The sequence below is a fragment of the Psammomys obesus genome, unplaced genomic scaffold (genome assembly GCF_907164565.1).
Source record: "Psammomys obesus unplaced genomic scaffold, mPsaObe1.curated_primary_1811, whole genome shotgun sequence".
Taxonomy (NCBI): Eukaryota; Metazoa; Chordata; class Mammalia; order Rodentia; family Muridae; genus Psammomys; species Psammomys obesus.
The window spans coordinates 7,637,978-7,659,663 of NW_026596079.1; the positions used below are offsets into that span (position 1 = coordinate 7,637,978).

Genomic DNA, 21,686 nt, shown 5'->3' on the forward strand with positions numbered 1-21,686 from the left:
TGCTTCATATTAATAAGAGGAACAGATTAGCTGTCCCTTCTCAGCAAATGTGTAAAGACTAAAATTACACCTATGTGTGTTCTGGAGGGGAAGGGTAATTCTGTCAATAAACATAGTTTGAGTGTTCAGATACTTAATTAACTCCTATAGCATTGAAAATAAAAGAAAACAAAACAAAATGACAGTTCAGACAGATGTCCTTCACTTCATGATTGGCTGTTAGGAATCTCCCACTTGTATTTTCATCCTGTCTGCTATGTTCACAATGAAGCCCAGCCTTCATCCTGCAATGCAAAATCCCGCAACAGTCCTTGTGTTAGTCCTGACTACCCTGAATGAGGCTTCCTTGCTAGATTTTGGCAAATGTCACTGATTTCTTTTCCTTTATTAGGTTTGTCATTGTGTTTGTTTGTTTGTCTTGTTTTTATGACCCCCCCCCCTTTTCTTTCGCTGGTGTTTTCACTAAGAATTGGTCTGTAATGTTAATTTCAGTTGGGATCTATCTCTTGTCGATATCTACCTGATACTGTGTAATAGTGTATGTTCATAGTTTTTAAGGACTGAGCTATATAAAGATGTGTCTGATGGGCTGGCATGCTGCATGCAGTGGGTCCTAGCAACGGTAAGAACCATCATCATCACAGTCTGTACATCTGGCAACGGTTTTACAAAGCATGGTGAACAAACTTTAACCTAGATCAAATCATCCCATAGGGCCCCTCGGTGTCGGAACTAGCTGTTGCCAATATAAATGTCTGTCTGATGTTTAAATGGTCACATCTTGAGTTATACAGCAGTTGACATTTACAAAGTAAAAGTTCCTAACTATTCTCAACCTTCACAGGCTGGCTCTAGGGATCATACTATTCCATGATGCTAAAGATACTGACTGAAACCTCCACAAAGTAGACAACAGCCACACAGGATCACAGCTGCCATTCAAAACACTCATCCAGAACTCTTGCTTCTAACAAGTCTACCTATTAGGTAACATGGTGCTTTCCCATAAAACAAGCCAATAATTTTTAATACAACATTTCTTGGCTGGATAATGGTTTTAGAGTTGGACAAAGGCCTAAGCCTGAGTCCTTTTGGTTGTACATTCTCAGAATGGCTACAGAACCTCCCAACCCTCAGATTCCTTAAATGGAAGAATCTACCACTCAGGTCACCACGACACTGGAGATGATACACAAACAACTCACGATGACCAATGCCAGATTTAGTTCATTGCCCAAAACAGGATTTAAAAATTTTTTTTAATTGGAATTTAAATATCTTTATAAAAATACCAGAGATAGTAGAAGATGAAATGTATACTTGCAGGTACTCTCAAAACCTGGGTAAAATAAGAAATTAGTTCATTAGTTTAGAATGATCCGCCTAGAAGCTAAATGCTATCACCGGACTTCCTAGGGTTATGTGCACCTTCGGAGATAATTCTTCTTTTATTCAGATTTGTGATCACTACAGGGGACAGATATTTCTTTGGCTACTTCACAGCTGCTTAGAAATACAGACTAAAGTGTTATTATTGTCATAAGGGGTGTAGGTAAGATGTCAGATGTAACCCTGGTTCAGTGCCTCACAGATGTAATCCCAGCACTCAGGAAGGCACAGGCGGTCAGGGCCAGCTTGGTCTATGAAGTGAATCTAGGGCAGCCAAGGCTACAAAGAGAAACCCTGTCTTAAAAAACCAAAATGAATAAATGAATAAATGAATGAATGGATGAATGAATGAATGAATGAATGAATGAATGAATAAAATGTCAGGTGTAAACTGACCTGAATTGCTTCAGCATGGAAGGGATTACATCTAGGAGCAGGGCTTTCGGGAGGCAAAGCATGTGGAACGCAAGTCAGGCGAGGTCACGGCAGGGCCTAATGGCAAAGCCGTTCATCATCTGTTTACATTTATCATTACAGCTACTAGGAAGCTGTGTGCCCACAGAGATCAACCAACAATTTCCAGTGAGCTATACTTGCAAATTACAATGAACTGGTTATACTCCTCTTTTCAGTCACTGTGCTGGCATCATATTAGTTAAATGTCTGATATTAAATAAATTCTGATGTTTTATACTACAATGTCTTATTCTAAGACAAAAGGCTCAGAAACCAAGAGAAAAAACCTAAATGTATAAAACCTCCCAATAAATTTACCTGTGCAATATACAGCATATAAAGCTGATCATCAAGCTTAAAGTCTTTTCTGGAGAGAGCCTTCCACTGAAAAGATATGACAGGTGGCATAGCCACCTCTTTACTTATTCTATTAATGCCCATCTTCCAATCTCTGTTATGGCAAATATAGGAGAGCAGATGGGAAGTGTTAAGCAAGGTCTTCTTGCCCTTGCACTGTCACTTGGCAACGCCTACCATTGGGTCCTTCCAGATTTATGAATGTAGGCTTCCTACAGCTATCCACCTGTGAAATGAGAAGGAACCTGGAGGTGTGAAAGCAAGGCAGCACCCGTGTTCTCTCCATTGGTCCTCCAGCAGACCACAGTGTGAAGGACATACTTCCTTTTCCTATCTCACCTCAGCATGGCTCAATCCTCCAAAAGAAAATATAAACAAAGGCTTAGAGCTTGAATCAACTGCCTGAAAGAGTGTGTGTGTGTAAGAGAGAGAGGGAGAAGAGAGAGAGAGAGAGAGAGAGAGAGAGAGTTCTGAACCCCTACAGCACAGGTCTCCAAATGCTACAGACAATACACCTGTATCAGAATGAAAAGTACTCTGAACTTGTAAACACCCTGTGTCTGTGGATAACGGGTGCTAAGAACAACACATCAAAGCAGAAACTTGAAAACACTAATGTATGTATGCTCTCCAATTTTCTACTCTGGCAGTGTGGTCCCTAACAGAGCCAGAGGCATCCAGTTGCATTTAGCATAGCCCTGCCTAAGAGAAAGAAAATAGCAGCCACGCAGCAATTCAAAGCCATTCACCCCTTATTTGAACACAGCAAATGACTAGGAGATGGCTTTAGTGGCATGCCTACTGGATTCTGATGTGTATCCTCAAGGTCATGTCAGGGGACAAGGACCACATGTTTCACAGGCTTTCCCAGTGCTCATACTGGTGGCTCCAGAGTGGTGCATCCTCGAGCTCTGATGCATTATCAAGCTCTGCTCATGGCTTCCACCTTCTTTTAAAAGGAGGCCAAGCTGGCAACCCACAACCACAACCAAGTACAATGACAGCACAGAATGTGTTTCAGACTTTAAGAAAATTAATGAAGCATGAAACTAATTTCACAGAAACTGCAACGTGTAAAGTGTAAAATAAGACATCTGAGCCACAAACCCAGGGTGGTGCATCCTCTGGCACTGCAGGTGTCACCACTGTCTTGACCCTGAAGGTATGTGCTCTCCAACAGCAGAAGCAGGGAGTGCTATTGGCTGCAAGGACCTAACGTTAAGTTGGAAGACTAGACTGCTGTTTTAGTCTATATATTAAAGATGTGGCTTAAGTGAGGTTCTGCTCATTATGATAATCCGGATCTGGTAAAGTAAGGCTTTCAGACACAATTCTTAAAATATCTGAAAGCATTTAAATACCAGGGTTTTTCAATGCTTTATGGGTTAGGCTTTTAATCTCTGGCAAAATAACTGACAAAACAACTTAGGGGAAGAAGGGCTTATTTTGGCAGATTGTTTCAGAGCTCGTGATCATCACCTGCCCCATGATGGGCAGAACACCATGGCAGCAGTAGCTTGTAAGAAGGGAGATTTTTCCTCATGGTAGCAGGGAGTAAGAATGGGATCAGGGACAGGATGCACTCAAGGACCTACCCAGTTACCCATTTCCCCCTCCAGCGAGGCCTCAACTCCTAAGGTTTTCAACACTTAAAAAGCTGCACTAACAGCTGTGGCACAAGCCTTTAGTGCAGGAATCTTCTAAGGCAAACAGTTACCCACAGTAGAGTATCATTTATGTTCAAACAGCAATTACTAAAGGCAGCTAAAATCCAAACTAGGGTGGAAGGAAGAAGAAATAGTGGCCAAGGAGACTATACACTTGTTAGGGCCTGAGCTTCTAGACAAGCTCTCTGAACCTATGCAATGATGGTACCTCATTGCATAGGCCGAAGGGATAATGAGAAGGAAGAGATAGATGATCTCCACACTGATACTATTTGATACTAGGGATATTCTGGTTTACATCAGGTTCCTAACTTTGAGACATATGCTGTACATACATCATGTGTCTGAGTTGTATGGGCCAGATTGTGTATACTCTCCCTAAAATCCTATGTTGAACCCCTAGACTTCCAAACCCATGATTATGAGCGCCTGGAGACAGACCTTTAAAGAGGTAGCTTAAGTTGAAATGAAACCTAAGGACAGGTTGTAATCTAATTTGATTAATGTTTGCCAAAGACAAACTCTGGATTCACAAGGATGTACTCACACAGGAAGTACACCATGAGGATACAGGAAAAAGGTAGTCACCTTCCAGTCAAGGAGAACAAGGCCTCAGGTGGAGGAGAACCTGCTGACATACTGACTTTGAGTCTTAATTTCAGAGCCACGAGAAAACAATATTGTAGTATTTTATTATAGTTCCCCACCACAGTAACACAAGAGCACAAAACTTTCTTCAAGCCGACATTGCAAAATAGCAATCCTATTTTAATTTGCTATCAAGCAGCAGCTTAGATAAGCCTATCCAATGCCAGGCAGTCAGAAAAACAAAGGTTCACTGTGTGGCTTTCTGGTTTTAGGTTGAATGATATTTGAAAAGTGATCTAAATGTCTGAACCAGTTTTCTTCTCCAGGAAGTGAGTATTTCACTCCACTTGGCTCCTTCTGCACTGCACATGCATGCAATTCCTGGGGACTTTGTTCCTCTGGGTGAGGTCAGCTGTAGCCCTGAAAACATCACTTTAGAGATGGCTGCACTGCCATGGACACCTGAGTTTTTTCCTGACACGTAGGGTTTATAAATTATAGTGTTGCAGCTTCCTAACTGATTCTGCCCCAGCTACGCTAAACATCTGCCAATCCAGCTTCTCCATGCTATTGGCTATGCAATTTTTCTAAATTAAGGCATAATACGTCATTCTCTTGGCTCCCCAGTGATTCCAAGTCTTAAGTCTCAGGTGTTAAAGAGAATATTCCATCTGTGTGGCACTGTGATTGCTCCTCAAACTACATATTTTGCTGTTGTTTGTTGTCCCTGGTGCCTGCCTCATTTTACTATGTGGTCCTTTTCCTGACTATCATGGGGGGGGGGGCACTTCTCCTTATCCTTATTCTCTCAGATAAACTAAGGTCATCCATAAATAATGACCTGGAATTTTGTCATCTTTCCAATGAAAACATGAAACTTCTCAGGCTTCTTATAATACTTTATAATTAAAAATTCGCCTTTGTTTCCTTATAGCCAGTGAGCTTTCCAGTGATAGTCTCTGTTAACAGTCTTCAGTTAACAATGCAGTGTTAGAGCAGTGCCAAGCATATACCAGACAGTCAAGAACCAACACTGAATGGTGCTTTCCATTGCATACCACGTCACCGTGTTTAGAGTGAGGCGATCAGAAGCTGTATCAGCCCAGGCCCAACTCTCACCATTGTGTTTTAGATTAAATGAGCCATGTAAGTAAAGGCTTAAACTCTGACCCTGATTTTGAAAATCCTCTCAGTAACTTGATTTTCATTCTGTCTGCTTACCAGAGACTCACTGTGACATTACTGTCCTATGGGTAAGGGCTTTCAATATGGCTCTTTACAGCAGCTGAAGAAACACAGATCATTTGGACTAGAGTTTTGCATGGTGGTGCATTAAATAAAAGAGCAATGTGTTAGTTTTCTCCTCTGTTACCTACTGAAAAATATGCAGAATGAGACCTTGTCTACGAGCAACCAAAATCAAAACATAAGAAGGTTTGCAGACCCAGAATCCCATCCCTTAGGTCTTTCCCTCTGCTTCTTTCAGACTTTCTTTCTAGCCTATCTCCATGCATCTGTGCTTCCTGCTGACACACAGAACTGTTCTTTTACCAGGGACCTACAGGTGTCACACTAGGCAGGGACACAGAATCTCTCTCTAGCAAGTACTACACTTGGAAAGAGCCTTTTGTGGCAGCAGAAACTGTAGAACAGACTACCTACCCAACAAAAATGAGACCAGGTATCTACATGAAGAAACAACTCAAACATCAGATCTCCAGATGCCTATATCACAGCTGAAAAGACACAAAGATGAATAACTAAGGCAGAATGTATCCTCCAGAAACCAATAGTTCTATTACAATAAAATATGTTCTGGGAAAAGCAATTCAGCTGAAGCATAAGACGAGGACTTCAAAATAGCAAGGACCTTAAGGAGGATATGAATAGATTCCTTAATGAAAACCATGAAAGCAGAAACACTTGAATGAAATAATGAAAACAATTAAAGATACGAAAATAGAATTTAGCATAAAACAAATACAAACAACAAGAAAAACAGAACCATTAAAGAAAACCCAGACTGAGATAAAACTGGAACCCAGTCTATCTAATAAAAACTCACAGACAAGCCTCACCAATAGAGTACAAGACAGGAGAGAGATAATCTCAGGTCACGAAGACAGAGTAGAAGAAGTAGATAGTTCAATCAAAGAAAATGTTAAATCTTAAAAAAAAAAATCCACGCACAAAATATTCATAATATCTAAACCTACAAATAATATAAATGAAGAAAAAGAAACCCATGTCAAAGGCACAGAAAATATTTTTTAATAAAATCAGAAAAAAAATTTCCCCAATCTAAATCAATACCTATATTAAAACCTATATTATACTAAAACCTATATACCTATATTAAAAAACAAGAAACATACAGAACATCAAATGGCCTAGAAAAGGAAAGCATTCCCCTCAGCACATAAAAATTAAAACACTAAATGTATATAATTAAAAAAGGGTAATAAAAGTTGCAAGATAAAAAGACCAAGTCATAAAGGCCCAACCCATTAGGCTTTTCAAGGAGACTCTGTGAGCCATAAGATCCTAGATGTATGTTCTACAAGCTTCGGAGACAACAGATGCCAAAGCTATCAATCACATCAAGGGAGAAAAAAAAAACATTTCACAATAAAAACAAATCCAAGGAAATTTTGCCCACCAATTCAGCTCTACATAGGTCACTTAAAGGAAAACTTCAGTCTAAAGAGAAGGTTAACTACATCCAAGAGGACACCACAGGGGAAAAAAGAAAAAAAAAAAAAAGGTAATCTCAGAACAGTTAGTCAAAAGAGGGGGGCGAGGGCCTCACACCATAACAACAAACTATCAGGAATCAATAAATACTATTTGTTGACATCTTTCAATATTAATGGTGTCAATTCCTCAATAAGAAGACAGAATTGATTCCTCAGTAAAAAGACTAAAAGAACTGATACAAAAATAGGATCCAATCTTCTGCTGCATCCAAGAAACATACTGTAAAATCAAGGTAGACAGCACAGAGTAAAGTTTAGAAAAAAAAAAAAAAGTATTCCAAACAAATGGAACCAAGAAGAAACAGGTACAGCTATTTCAACACCTAGCAAAAAAGACTTAAAACTAAAACTAATCATAAGAGATAGAGGAGAGTACATACTCAAAGGAAAAAGTCCACAAAGGAATATTACAATTCTAAACATTTATTTTATGTACCAAAACCAAATCAACCCAAGTTATTTAAAAAAAAAACTGTTGAAGGTAAAATCACATATTGTCTAACAGAATGATAGCATGTGTCTTCAATATTCCACTCTTGCCAAGAAACTTACATCCAGACAAAAAATAAACAGAGAAATGCTGGAGCTAAAATAATGTCGTAAGTCAAAACATCTACAGAACATTCCACCCAAACACTAAGAAACATACTTTCTTCTCAGCAGCCATGAAACTTTCTCTAAAATTGAATACATATTAGGACATAAATCAAGTCTCAACATATATGAGAAAACAGAAATAATGTCACACATCATTTTTGAATCCATAGACTAAAGCTAGATATGAACAGTAAAAGAAAAAGTAGAAAGTATATAAACTCATGGTATCTAAACAACTCACTACCACATATGCATTAAAATAAGCCAGAAATCAGAAGAAAATTAAAACCTTGTAGGAACTGAATGAAAAGGAAAACATAGCACACCCAAATCTATGGGAAACAAGGCACCAGTTCTTAGAATTAAGTATCTATTAAAACCAAATGAGCAGATGGGAAGAAATATTCAAACTTGGGGTGACAATCAATGAAATAGATCAAGCAAACAGACAAGACAGATAAATAACAACCACAAAGAATCAATGAAATGAAGTATTGATATTTTGAGAAAACAAAACAAAACAAAGCATAGGATTGATAAATCCTTAGCCCAATTTACCAAAGAAGAGAGGTAATATCTAAATAAAATTAGAAATGAAAAGGAGATATTAAAAAAGACACTCAGGAAATTAAGAGAATCATAATGACATATTTTAAAAATCGAAATTCTACCAAACTGGAAAACCTAAAATAATTCCTTAATATAAACCATCTAACAATATTAAATCAAGTTGAAAATAATAAACAATTTAAACAGGCCCACAACCCCTAGAAAAATAGAAGCAGTCATTAAGTATCTCCCAAGTCAAAGAATCCTATGTAGATGGATTCACAGAATTCTACCAGACCTTCAAAGATAATCACCAATACTCCTCAAATTATTCCAAAAAATAAAAACTGTAGAAGCAGTCCCTCATTCTTTTTACAAAGCTACTATAATATGGATACCAAATCCACACAAAGAAATAACAGAAAGAGAAAGATATAGAGCATTTTCTCTCATGAACATACATGCAAAATTCTCAATAAAATACTTTCAAACTAAATCCAAGAACACATAAAAAATATCACCCACGATGATCAAGTAGACTTCTTGCCAGAGATGTAGGGATGGTTCAACATACATGACCACCATATGGACCAAAATGAACTAAAAAATAACTTCTACATAGCCATCTCATTATATAGAGAAAAGGCCTATGACAAAATCCAACACCCCTTTCATGATTAAAGTCCTTGAGATACTAGAGATACAGTGATACATCTCAACATAATAAAGGGAATTTATAGTGAGCATACACTACAATCAAGAACAAAGCAAAGCATGTCCATTCTCTCTACTTCTACTGAATGAAGGACTTGACATGTTAGCTAGAGCAATAAGACAACTGAAAAAAAAATTCAAATAGGAAAAGAAAAAGTCAAAGTATCTTTATTTACAGATGGTGTGGATTTATACATGAAGTGAGTTCTACATGAAGACACTAGAAACTTTATCAGTAAACTTTTAAAGATAATAAAAACATTTCGCAAAATAGGACACAAAAATTGATACAAAAAAATAAGTAATTTTCCCATGTGCAAATACAAATAGACAAAGAAAGAAATCAGGGAAACAGTGCCTTTCCCAATAGCCTTGAAACAAACAAACAAAAAATGAAAATAAACAAAAAATCCTTGGATAACTTTAACCAAGCAAATAAAAGACTTTTATAATAAAAATCTTAAGATATTGAGGAAACTAAAGAAGACATCAGAAAATGAAAATATATCACATGCTCTAAGACTTTACATGCTACCAGGGAAAAAAGTAATCACCAGTATCACCTAGATACAAACTCTGTCACCTACAACAGCAACCTGCTTAAAAGATATATTGCTGTACTTGTGGCACAAATGTTATAGGAACACCCAACCACTTTTGGATTGGCTAAGGTCTACTGCAGGAACCAAAGTTCCTACTGGAACTGACCTTAGTGCCAGTTAGAAATAGCCAGAACTGGAACTGACCAGAAGGTGCCAAGCAAGCTTCTAGAGGAAGTACAAAACCAATACTGCTATCCAGATGAGATCTACCAACCACAATAATAACCAGTATGGTACAATAACTAACCCTAAGTGTGCAATAGCAATACACAAACCTTAGCAGTAACCAACAGTTTTCTCATCACACTTAAGACCCAATCAACAAAAAGGAAATCAAGACTAGTACTGGAAATCTGGCAAACTACGCAGGGCTAGTGAAGTCATGGACTGTGGAGAAGAACCTACAACCACTACCTTACTAAACCAACACAATCCCTAACTATACTCTAAACATTTGTCTTTATATCCACAGGTAAGTGTAGTTCTCACCCGTTATCAGGGAAACTTCTCTTTGTAACAGATGGGAAACACTACAGAAAACTACAACCAATCAAATTGCAGGGTTGTGAAGTTCAGTCCCATGGATACACCTACAAAGCAACTTCCACATCTAAGGGGACACTGCAGAAGATGGGGTGGAAATATTGTAAGAGCCAGAGCATGAGAGAGTTTACCATGAGACTGAACCTCGTAGAACTGTCAGCAGCCACACCAACATAACTGCCTAAACATAAGCCTAACAGACAACAGACATACCAAAGTGAAGGGCAGTAGGGGAGACCATGAAGTCTAAACCCTATACAAAGAACTACAGGCAACTAAGTAATAACAAGAGTGGGAGAAATAGTCTTTCTCAGCTATTATTAATATTAATTATCAGTCCTGAAAACATACAAGTAACATTAAACAAACTAAGCAAGTTATATTTAGGAATTAATTAACCTATCTATCTGTCTATGTGTATTTATATATGAATATGTGTGTGAGTACATATATGCATGTAACAACTAATGAAAAAAGAGGCCATAAATATGAAAGAGGGCAAGGAAGGGTATATGAGGTAGGTTGGAGCAAGGAAGGGGGAGAGATAGATGATGTAATTTATATTATGAACTCAAAAATAAAGAAAAATAGACTTACTGCATGAGATGAAAACAATGCCTGACACTAGTAAAGTGGCCAAGATCCTGATACTATAGAGGCCATCAGCCCTAGGAGATACCTATCACTATTATTCTTCTAAAGGAACATAGATAAAATGACTTTTAATGACATATTGCTATATTTATAGATTGGTGTATCATTCAACCATCATCAAAGAATCTTCTTGCACTAGATGATAATTAAGACAAAGATTCACAAATGGACAATATGCAGAGAATGAGAGGCATTGAAACACTCATTCCTAAATGAGATGTCTTCATCAATCCCTTCCCATGCATTAGAGGAGATGGAAAGAGGCTAAGTGTCAGAGATGGTTGATGACTCCAAGAAAACAAAAACAGTATCTTCCAGGCAGAAAAGGATGAGTATACAAATGAACTCACACACAGTATGACGGCATACAGGAGACAGATACAGGTTTAAAGCAGAGAAAATCGCAGCACTAAGGAGTGGAGGTGGATCCAAAGAAGCTAATTTCAATTGTTAGCTGATGGGAAAGGGAAAGTCAATTTTCTTCAATCCAGTGTCACAAAATCCAGGACAGGCCCCATGGCCAGCAGTAATTGGCCAACATAAAATGAACCATATGGTTTTTAGTGTGCACTTTATGTTTCATTTTGTTTGGTTGGTTTTTTTTCTTACTGGATTTTTTATTGTTTTTTTACTTTCTTTTTTTGTTTGATGAGAAAGAGAGAGAATATGAAGTTGGGTGGGTGGGGCAATGAGGAGGATTTAGAAGAAGTTTGGAAAGAATGATCAAAATATATGATTTTTTTCTTATATAAAGGTAAGTGTGTGCTAACTAGAGGTGAGACTACAAAAGGCCATACTAACACCAGCACACTGTCTAGAACATTACAGCTCAAGCAAAGCCATGCAACAGCATTGGATTCTGGATCGAGATGGGTGTGGGGCCAGCATTCACTAAGAGTACAGTGAAGCTCAGAAGCAACTAGTCCCTCTATCGACTACAGTTATCAACTTTTTGTTCTTCGACCTCCTCTTGTCCAGGCACAGCATCCATCTTGCAGTGTGTGCTCATGTGGCCTGGGTGATAGGCCTTAGAACAGGGTCAGACAGAAACCTCACACTCAGTAAGTGTTATGAGGTGGGTGATGCATGTGCTTCACCAGAGCACTTCATCCTGAAAACAGAAATATTTATGCACATTCATGTTTTTAAATTAAGCAGAGAAATGCCTAGTTATAAAAAGTAGTCCTGGAGTTAGAATATCCGACTCAAGGCCCATTTCCTCATCCCACTTATGGTGTGATTTTGGACAAATGGCTCCTTCTAGAACCCCACTCCTTGCTTTCTACAGTAGGACACTTTAGGAAGTGCTGGCTACAGCTACAGGAGAAGCTGTAGTACAAGTGTCACACAGCCTGCTGCGTGTCACTTTCAACAAACTGTAGGTGTGAATCAGTCCCCAGCGTCTACTAATACAAACATAAAGAACAAAGCATCCACTGAAAAAGACCATGTGTCAACCAAAGTCTAAAGGCCATTTGTCATGAGCAAAGACAAAAACTGTTTAACATTCTCACCTATCCAGCATCAGAGTTTACAGGTAAGAGAACCCATGCATTCACTCACAGCATGAGTAGCACCATGTCACATTTGTGCTTGGACACTCCATCACAACAGTCACAATCTGTGGTTAGGCTTTGTAGTCTCTGCAGGACCAATATTTGCTGTATGCAATTTACTGGGAGGAGGGTCTGATCAAGAAGTTGTTACATTTACAGAAACTGAAGCTGACAGGAAGCAGGAGCATCACTGCTAAGAAGGTGCAATATTCTGTGAAAAGCAAGCCAGGCTCTGGCATGAAACTCCAGAAAGGCAGGATGTTCAGTTTCTCTAGAATTTGGGGCCTTAGGACTGAATGGTTGCCCACTTTGAGGCTATCATCCTTCCTTAGATGATAGTAAACATTTAGGGCGAATTTTCAGAGTCGATAAAATGAAACTTAGTTTTCATGTCTTGGATGCCTTAGCATGATAGCACTTGGGAGCAATAACACAAGCTATCTGGAAGCACAGATCCCACTTCTCTAGTTAGAAGAAACAACAGCAAACAGCAAGCTGTGGAGGGACCCTATGTCAAGCTAATGCCAGGCCTGGCTGCATGGGGTGACTCTTACCTCTGGGCTGGGGTGCTGTAGCTGTTGTCATAGGAGTCATAGCTCTGTTCATCATATGCAGTGCCATAGCCATCATCATAGTCCTGAAACACAGCAGAAAGAGAATCAGCCAGACTATCCTCTAAGGGCACTCTGCCTCCAGTCATTGCACAGAACCAGCTGAGTCTAACAACACTGTGAGGAGAGGTGCAGGTGTGACTTCAGTCCAACTTGCCAGTGCAAGGAACTCCCAACATTCTCTCAAAAAAACAAGTGGATGCTGCAAACTACTAAGATCACCACTGCCAGGACTGGACGACTGACCATAGAGCTAGAGAGAGTCAAAGAGTATTTATTTAAAAAGGAACACCAACAAAGTAACCATGGCTAAATCTTGGTAAGAACAGAGCTATGTGTTATTTTCCCTAAGCAATAGCCTGGTAGCCACTGGGGTGCAGTGAGGCAACTGGAACCATTTAGGAATGCTTCCCAGTGAGTGGTCTCTATCCAACCTGACTTGGCACTCTCCTTAGCACAAACTGGCTGACTCCCTAGGGGTTAGCTGGAGAAAATAATTAGAGCCACCTGTTTAAGATATTAGCTGCTGGAGACTGTGGAGAAATATTGGGCAAATGGGTTAATTAATAAGACCAAAATATTCCTGGGAATCTAGAGGGACATGTCTACCTCAGTGCCACATCCCATGACTCAGAAAAGTCCACAGGCCTAGAGATGACCCTGAGACCCAGCACAGGGAGGCAATGGGCTTCTAAAGCAGAGCTGAAGGCCAACTGGCTCGGTGAGTGTCTGATATGAGTGTCAACACACACAAGCACAATCCCAGTGGAAGCCAGGCAGGAAGGAGGCCGGAGGAGAAGGAAGAGAAAGGGAAAGGGGGTGGGGAGGTTGGAAGAGGAGGAGGAAGAAGAAGAGGAGAAGGCTGAGATGGCAACACCTGACACACAACTGAATTTTTCAATAGTCCTAAACATAAAACAAAAACAAATAAAGGATCTTGGAAGAATATGATTCCTAGAGTTGATGAATTATTAATATATTATGTCTAGTTTAAAACAAGAAATTTGAGACATTTTAAAAAATACAAAAATATGGTCTCTATGAGAAAAATAGCTGTTAATAAAAATTGTCTCTGAAGAAGCTGAGCCACTGAATCTGCTAAGGCAAAGAATTTCAACCAACACATTGAACACAGTCAAGGAGCTAAAGAAACTATTATCATCAAGTAAAGCTTGAGTACATAAGTGGAGACTGTCAGTATATAGAGAACCCAGGTAAATGCTTGACTTGAAAATCAATAATTAAAGCAGAAACACTGGACAGAAGTCCTTTAACTTGAAAATAGACACATTGAGAACAAAGGCTGGAAAAAATAATATAGACTCAGAGATAATGGACAGCACCAAATGTATGGGCATGTGAACAATGAGTTATGCCAAAAGAAGGGAGTGGAAGGCGCAGAAAAATAATTCAGAAGAACAACTGGTTCAAAACTTCCCCCAAAACACTTATCATTTCCAGAAATAAGGCATCAGAGAGGTATAGCCATAAGCGCCAGAAAGGCCAAAGCAGAACCTCACCAGAGACATGTACCTCATGACACAGAAGCATCTGACTAACAGGAAGGGCAGAGCCTAGAAGACAAAGAGAAAATACAGCCAAACACAAACGGAGCTTAGACCAGAAGAGCTAGCTAGTGGGAGTGAGTTCTTGGCATCTGTGATCTGCACTGGGTGCAGTATTTGATATCCAATGAAACCCCTTCAGAAACAGAGGATAAATTAGTACTTTAGCATATGAAGATGGAAAGTTTACCTGTAATACATACACATTTACGATGTCAAAAGGGAGCCATCAGAGAAACGAGAAGCCTTCAGATGCTTGAAGCACTACATTTGATTTGGTCTACTGTCCAGAATACATAAAGAACTCTTATAATTCAATAAGGAAAAGACAGTAGCTACAGGAGAAAATCCAGCTTTGTCAATCTATGGGCAACACACTTGCTCCATGCTGATTAATTCATTTTGAGATGGGGCTCTATGAAGACCAAGTTGACCTCCAACTCACAAGGGATCCTCCTGCCTCTGCCCTCTCACTGTTATTTCTGAAAGACTGTGTACTTCAAAACAGCCAAGAAAAACAATGCTTCTGTAAAATGGAGCCAGACGTGTCACCCACAGGTAATTAGGCCACAAAAGCACTCTACCTTGTTCTATAACTGGCTCTAAACTTCCAGGGTTAATTACATAGTAAGTTTGGATTTATTGGCTTTTGAAAAAATACTTAAATAGTCTGTGAACAACACCTTAAACATCAGGGTCAGCTACTCAGAGATGTTTTAAATGTGTGTACAACCCCTGGAAGCAGGGAAATGTACCACATGGCCAAAGAAGCATCAGAAGAGTACCTGATGTTCATACCTCTTAAAATATTTTATTCTTATTTATGTATATATGTGTGTTGGTGTGTGTGTATGAGTGTATGAATGTGGGGCCCATGGAGGCCCAAAGGGGGTATCAAGATGCTATGGGGCTATAGTTACAAGCAATTGTGGGCAGCCTAACATGAGTTAGGGGGAATAGAATTCCAGTCCATTCCAAAAGAAGTAAGTGTTCCCATCTCTCTAGCCTCAATATTTTTTTAAACTAAAAAGAAATGGTTACATAATTGTACATATTTTGTAGGCACAATTTTATTTAAGGACATCAAAATGCTAACCACCTTAACTTGGTCATTATGTATTCACTTCAAAAAAGCATTTACAGACTCACTTCATTTGATTTAGAAAAAGTAATTATCTAAATAGAATGTTTCAAAATCTTTGTATTTAATAAAACAAATATCAGCATAAGTGGATACTACCAACTTGCAGAAATAAGGTTTATGTAAATTATACATGATTATCATATATGGTTGATTGTTTTGTCACACAGGGAAAAAAATACAAAATAGGGGAGAGTCATATGAAAAAAAAAATGTAACACAAAGCAAGCCAAGATGTTCTATAGAATGAAGGGCAAATTACTAACTTGGCCATGATCTTCCAATGGCCAATGCAAACTGGCCAATGTGAAACAATTCCTGAGATGATTTCTATTGTCAGAGCAGTAGCAAAATAGTGGCCTGAATTGTGACCCACTACTAAGCTACAACGCGGCAGTCATTAATAATAGGATCATTTGTAGTCATTGCTTAAACTCTTCTTACAGCATCTGACCTATTGTCAGGCCTGTGCTAGATAGACTGGGGATGCAGACCCCATCTCTAACATGTGAGCTGATGTGCAATGGAGTGGGAGAAAGAACAGACAACCAAAGATAGCAACGCTCATAATTCACCATGTCAAAGGAAAGCATGGAGGTAAGGCAGACCACGCCAGCTAAGAAAGGCAAAGGAAGCTCAACGTCAACTCATTAAAAAACTGTTTTTTTTTTTCTATTCAAAGAAAGGCCATTAAAAGTTATCCCAAATGGACTGAGAGTATAAAGCAATGCAGGAACAGAAACACAGTGATCCTTGCATCCAGCAAGGCTAAGAGCTGGAATGAACACTGTAAGACATGAGTGGAGGGCTGATGATGAAAAGCCAGGAGCTGTATCATGGAGGATCAATTAAGAAATGTACATTGGGATTCTGAGTGACATGGTTACCATGGGCTGCAATCCCTGACTGGCAATACTGCAGGAGAGAAAAAAAGGGTCTATAAAGCTCAATGTGTAAGAAGGTCATTGTCGGGGCCCATCACTTGGAAAATACAAATTATGGCTTCTTAAATAACATGCTAGTTCCCTTGAGGTGGGTCTGCTATGCCTGCAGACAGGAGCCTAGCATAACTGTCTTCTGAGAGGCTTTATTCAGCAGCTGATGGAAACAGACGCTGAGACCTACGGCCAAACAATATGCCAAGCTGGGGGAGTTTTCGGGAAGAGTGGGAGGAAGGATTGAGGGAATCAGGAGTCAAGCACAACACAAGAAGACCCACACAGTCAACTAAATTGGGCCCATGGGGCTTAAATGGACTGAACTACTAACCAAAGACTATGTACAGGCTGGATCTAGTCCCCCTGAATATACGAGCCAAATGTGCAGCTTGGTCGCCACGTGGGTCTCTTAACAACAGTAATAGGGACTATCTCTGACTCTGTTGCCTGCCTCTGGATGCCTATTCCCTATCTGGGCTGCCTTGTCAGGCCTCAGTGGGAAAGGATACACTAGGTTCTGCTGCAACTTGAGGTGCTAGGGATTGGTACCGCTTGAAGGCCTCCTTTTCTCTGAGAAGGAAAGGGGGAAGCAGGGGAGAAAAGGGAGTGTTAGAATGGAACTTGGAGAAAAGGAAGGGGGGGCTAAGATCAGTGATTAGATAGATAGACAGATAGATAGATAGATAGATAGATAGATAGATAGATAGATAGATGGATGGATGGGTGGGTGGGAAAGAATAACATGTTAGATGTCTGTAAAGACTGTGTAGTTCAAGTAAAGACTTTTGACATATATTTACGATTATAAATGACTAAAATTTAAATTTTTAACTAATATGCCATGCAGTGTACTGTTTTATTCCTATAGGTATGTCATTCAATCTTTATTCAATTATTCTGCCAGGGTATTACAATACTGTTTATATACAATTGTTTAGTTCACTGAATTACTAACATTAATGTTTTATATTTCATAATATGAAACTGCAGTTCTTTCTTTCATGATTTCTTTATTGGACTTGGCTACGAGGTGTATATTTTATACTTCTTCCAATTATAGTAATAGTATGTGTTCAAAGGACAACATATGGAAATATGGGGCACACAAATGCAAACATGACAGAATAGGGAAGAGCTGACTGATGCCTGTGCTCTTCTGGTTTTACTGTAAGGCCAGGGAAAGACTTCCCAGACTAAGGACAAGATAGAGCATTAACCAAAGAATGGCTCAGCGGGCGAATGAACAAGGATAGCTGAGGAATGGTGGAGTTTATGAGGCCTTTAAACATTAGATCTGCCTACTTGCCGCCCATTTCTTTTTACAAAACTATCGAGTCGCCCAGGCTGGCCTGAAACTGACTATGTAGCAGAAGGTGACCTTGAACTCTTGCTTTTCCTGATTCCACTTCCCAAGTGCTGAGAAGATAGGTATGAGCCAGCTTGTCAGTCCTTTCAGTGTTTCATCTGACACTCTGATATTAGAATTTAGCCATCTCTGTCTCTATTATTTAAATTTTTATCCTTAGTGTACAAAGCAACTGGTTGCTCACTTTTTTATTTGTCTTAGTGTACACTCAAAAGTTCCTTTTCAGGTATTTCAGGGGGCAGAGTGAGAATTAAAAACAAACAAACAAACAAACAAAAAAAAACATGAGTACATTACGGGCTATGACTTAACTACAGTTGAGTGGAATAACAAAACAACACAGAGATCTTGGCCAAGTCACACATCTAAGCTACTCAGTCTTGCAGGACTTGAGACGAGCTCACTGTACTCCACTATCACTGCTCTGACACATTAGAGAATTTTTTTTTTACACTGGGGATTGTGTTATTTCTACATGTGTGCATTTCCTCTTAAAGATGGTTCTCTTTTATGGCATGACAGGCATCCACTTGTCTGCCTCACTTCTGTGCCCCCAGAGCAGAGACCAATCCACTTCACCAGGTGTGCCCAGTGTCTCTTGCCCTTGCTACCTCTTGGCCTATGTTAGCTCTATAGGCTGAAGTTCAAGCAGGTGGCTTAAATTCTGTTAATACAACATTTTAACCACACAAAACCATCCTTTGTGCCTGTATCATGCCAGCATTTGACCTAATGTGCCTATCTCTGAAACTGGCCCTGTGTATGACTCGCTTTGTGCTTCACCTATATTGTGAATTGAGGTTGTCTTAAAAGATTCCTTTAGACCAGGTGCAGACATGCATAATGAGGATTCAATAATGCTCACTGTTCGACCAGACACAATATTAGGTAAAAGCAGGATAATACTTATTTATTTCTCTCACCTAGTCCTGTGCTTTTTCTTCAGTTTCTTCACAGTTCTAGCCATTCCCCAGATGACCAGAAATTACTTCACTTGTGACAGAAATGTATTTTAAGCCAACTATTGAATTGTTCTGGAAGTATCTTAGGAGTCTAAGTTATCAGGAGGCATTCATAAGCCTGCCCTCACCTTTCTTGCACATGTATGTTAGTGCCCCTGCTTTGCTCTCCTGCTGCTGTTCCAAACAGCCAGTGAATCTGTTTTATGTCCTCAACTAATCTCACACACCCCCTCCCTCTGTATTCCAATAGGAAACCTGATGTCCACCTGGCATAATTAGGTTCATTAGAACCTTTCGACTCTTTCAAACCATTCAGAAATCTTTCAGTTGGACAAAGCAGGGAATCTGCATTTGGCTCTCTAGTGTGTCTCAATCTAAACATTAATCCAGAAGTACCTAGCCAAAATGCAAACCTAGGCTTGCTGTTTCCTGACTTCCACTCTGTTTCCTGTCTCCTATAAAACATAGACCAAATGGGCACCTGCATGGGTATGGAAAGCAGCCCTGTTTCTGACTTCAGGTACTTCCGAATATGCTATCTCCTCTGGTGCTTTCTTGGACAGCAAACGTTAGCTTGAAAACTGAATTAGCATTCTGAGTTATATTTGATAACTCGTGTATATCAAGTACCTATAACTATTTCTCTAACTCATTTCTTGCTCTCTGGTCTATAGGGATCATATGAGTTAGGACCAATCTCTCCTGTACTGCTTTCCCTGATCCTCCCTTTTCCCCAACCCATCTTCAGGCACACATGTCAGTATATTGTTCCCACTGGTATCCACCACCCTCCCCGACATCAGCCAGCTGCTTCTCCTTCTTCTCCAAGTCAGTCATCTATTAAGTAAAATAAGCCAGATTCAGGAAGACAAATACTGTATTCTTTTCTCTTACATATGAAAGCTAGATTTAAAATAATGCATGTGTACACATATAAGTGTTTTTATATGTGTGTGCATAGTCACAGAATTAAGTGGGAGATCATGAGAAAGAAGAGACCCTGCAAGAGGTGAAGTAGAGGTGATAACTAAGGGCATAGAGAAGACAGTGGGAGCAGGGAGCAAGCCAGGCCGTGGTCTCATCTGACACAGAGCAGGCAACATGGCAACATCTGCTGAGTGGGTAAGCAAAAAGAATGAATTGATGACCAACTAGCAGAAAACACAGTAAATATCACCTTGAGATGAATGTAATTCAAGGCAGAACTGCAGAAGGAAGCAGGCATGGGGCTTATTAGAGCACTCAAAGCCGGGATATGCAGAGGGCACTTACACCATTATTGGTGAGCACTCAGTATCTGACTTCTATTCCCCACCCTGAGCATGTGATCACTGCTGGAACTCTATTCTATTTCTGAAAACCAGAATGACATTATCAGAAATGGTGCAGAGGCATACCAAAGTGAACTGTTCATTCGAGCTCACTCCAAAGCCTGCTTTTTCATCAAGCACTCACAAGAGGTTTAGGCTTAGAAACAGCTCCAGGACAAGGGACCCCTGGGTGGACAACAGGCTACAGAAGGGGCATGTGCTCTGACACAGCTGGAAACCTTTCAGTACCACTCCCACCCTGGCACATGTCCAGATAAAAAGAACGCTTACTTTGAAGCCATCTTCCAGGACAGAGAAAACAGTGTGGCCTACCTAGCTTTATTTTTATCACAAGTAAAATCAAGCATAATATTTAAACCCTGAAAAACCATTTTAAATTGAGAAAATTTAAAAGACTGATTAAAATAATATTGTTTCACTGTGGCATCATTTTAAAGGGAGATAATTATATTATGAATATTTCACTTTAACTAGGGTGACAACTGGCCATTTCAAGATGTGAGAAGTTTCCACACAGATGCAGTGTGAAAAGCTTCAGCAAATTTAAGGTTTATAATGATTATGTTGAGTTGATAAAACAAATAATGCAGACTTTTCGGGAATTCATTTTAGCCAGGACTCTGGAACGTAATATCCTTGGCAATGTAGCTTCAACAGTATGTTTAATGACAGTGAACATACGAGCTAAGTGGTTCTGTATAAAGACACAGACTGCAGTACGGCTAATTGTAAATAAAAGCCTTCCTACATCATCTGAATCAAATATGAGTTTTTAACCCTGGGTTGCCACAGGCAGTCAATTACCTGGTAAGGTTAAGAAGGCACTCAAGAGGTCCTCCCACCAAGCGTTGGGAATGTGATAGCCACATTCTGAATCCACTTGAGTGGGGTGCATACCAGTGGTTTTATCACTAAGGTCTCAAAACTCTAACTTGGCAATTTGCAAACAGGAAGTCAAAACACAGTTCCTGGTACTTTCAATGGTTGTGTAAGATTAACCACAAAAAAAGTAGGTGAATGTGTTTGACACAGTACTTTCCCAATTAAATGGTTCTGTTTCATTTAAAGACCTATCCATTTTAACTCTAGAACTGCTACATAAGAAAAAAAAAAAAAGTTAAATCTATCCAAGTATGACTTCTGTAGACAGAGATAAACTCTTCAAATGTTGCCTAAAAAGCAAGGTCTGTGCATTTTACTGTGCAAATACTATGATGTAAATGAAGAGCTGAGTGCCAAGATTACCCGTCGTTCTGTACAGATCCCAATACAGCCTTTGGAGATCTGCCTGCCAGCCACTAACAGAATGTCTTCTGACTTTGTACCTAACAGAAGTAGTACACT

At 39.4% G+C, this 21,686-nt stretch overlaps 1 protein-coding gene across 2 annotated transcripts in view; it reads right to left on the bottom strand.

The window, feature by feature from the left end:
- Positions 1 to 21,686, bottom strand: part of Khdrbs3 (KH RNA binding domain containing, signal transduction associated 3) — a 168,126-nt gene that overhangs the window by 36,540 nt on the left and 109,900 nt on the right. For both annotated transcript variants that reach the window (XM_055626569.1, XM_055626568.1), the window contains exon 7: positions 12,983 to 13,065. In XM_055626569.1, the coding sequence (XP_055482544.1) occupies positions 12,983 to 13,065 (83 nt within the window). The remainder of the gene's footprint in view (positions 1 to 12,982; positions 13,066 to 21,686) is intronic.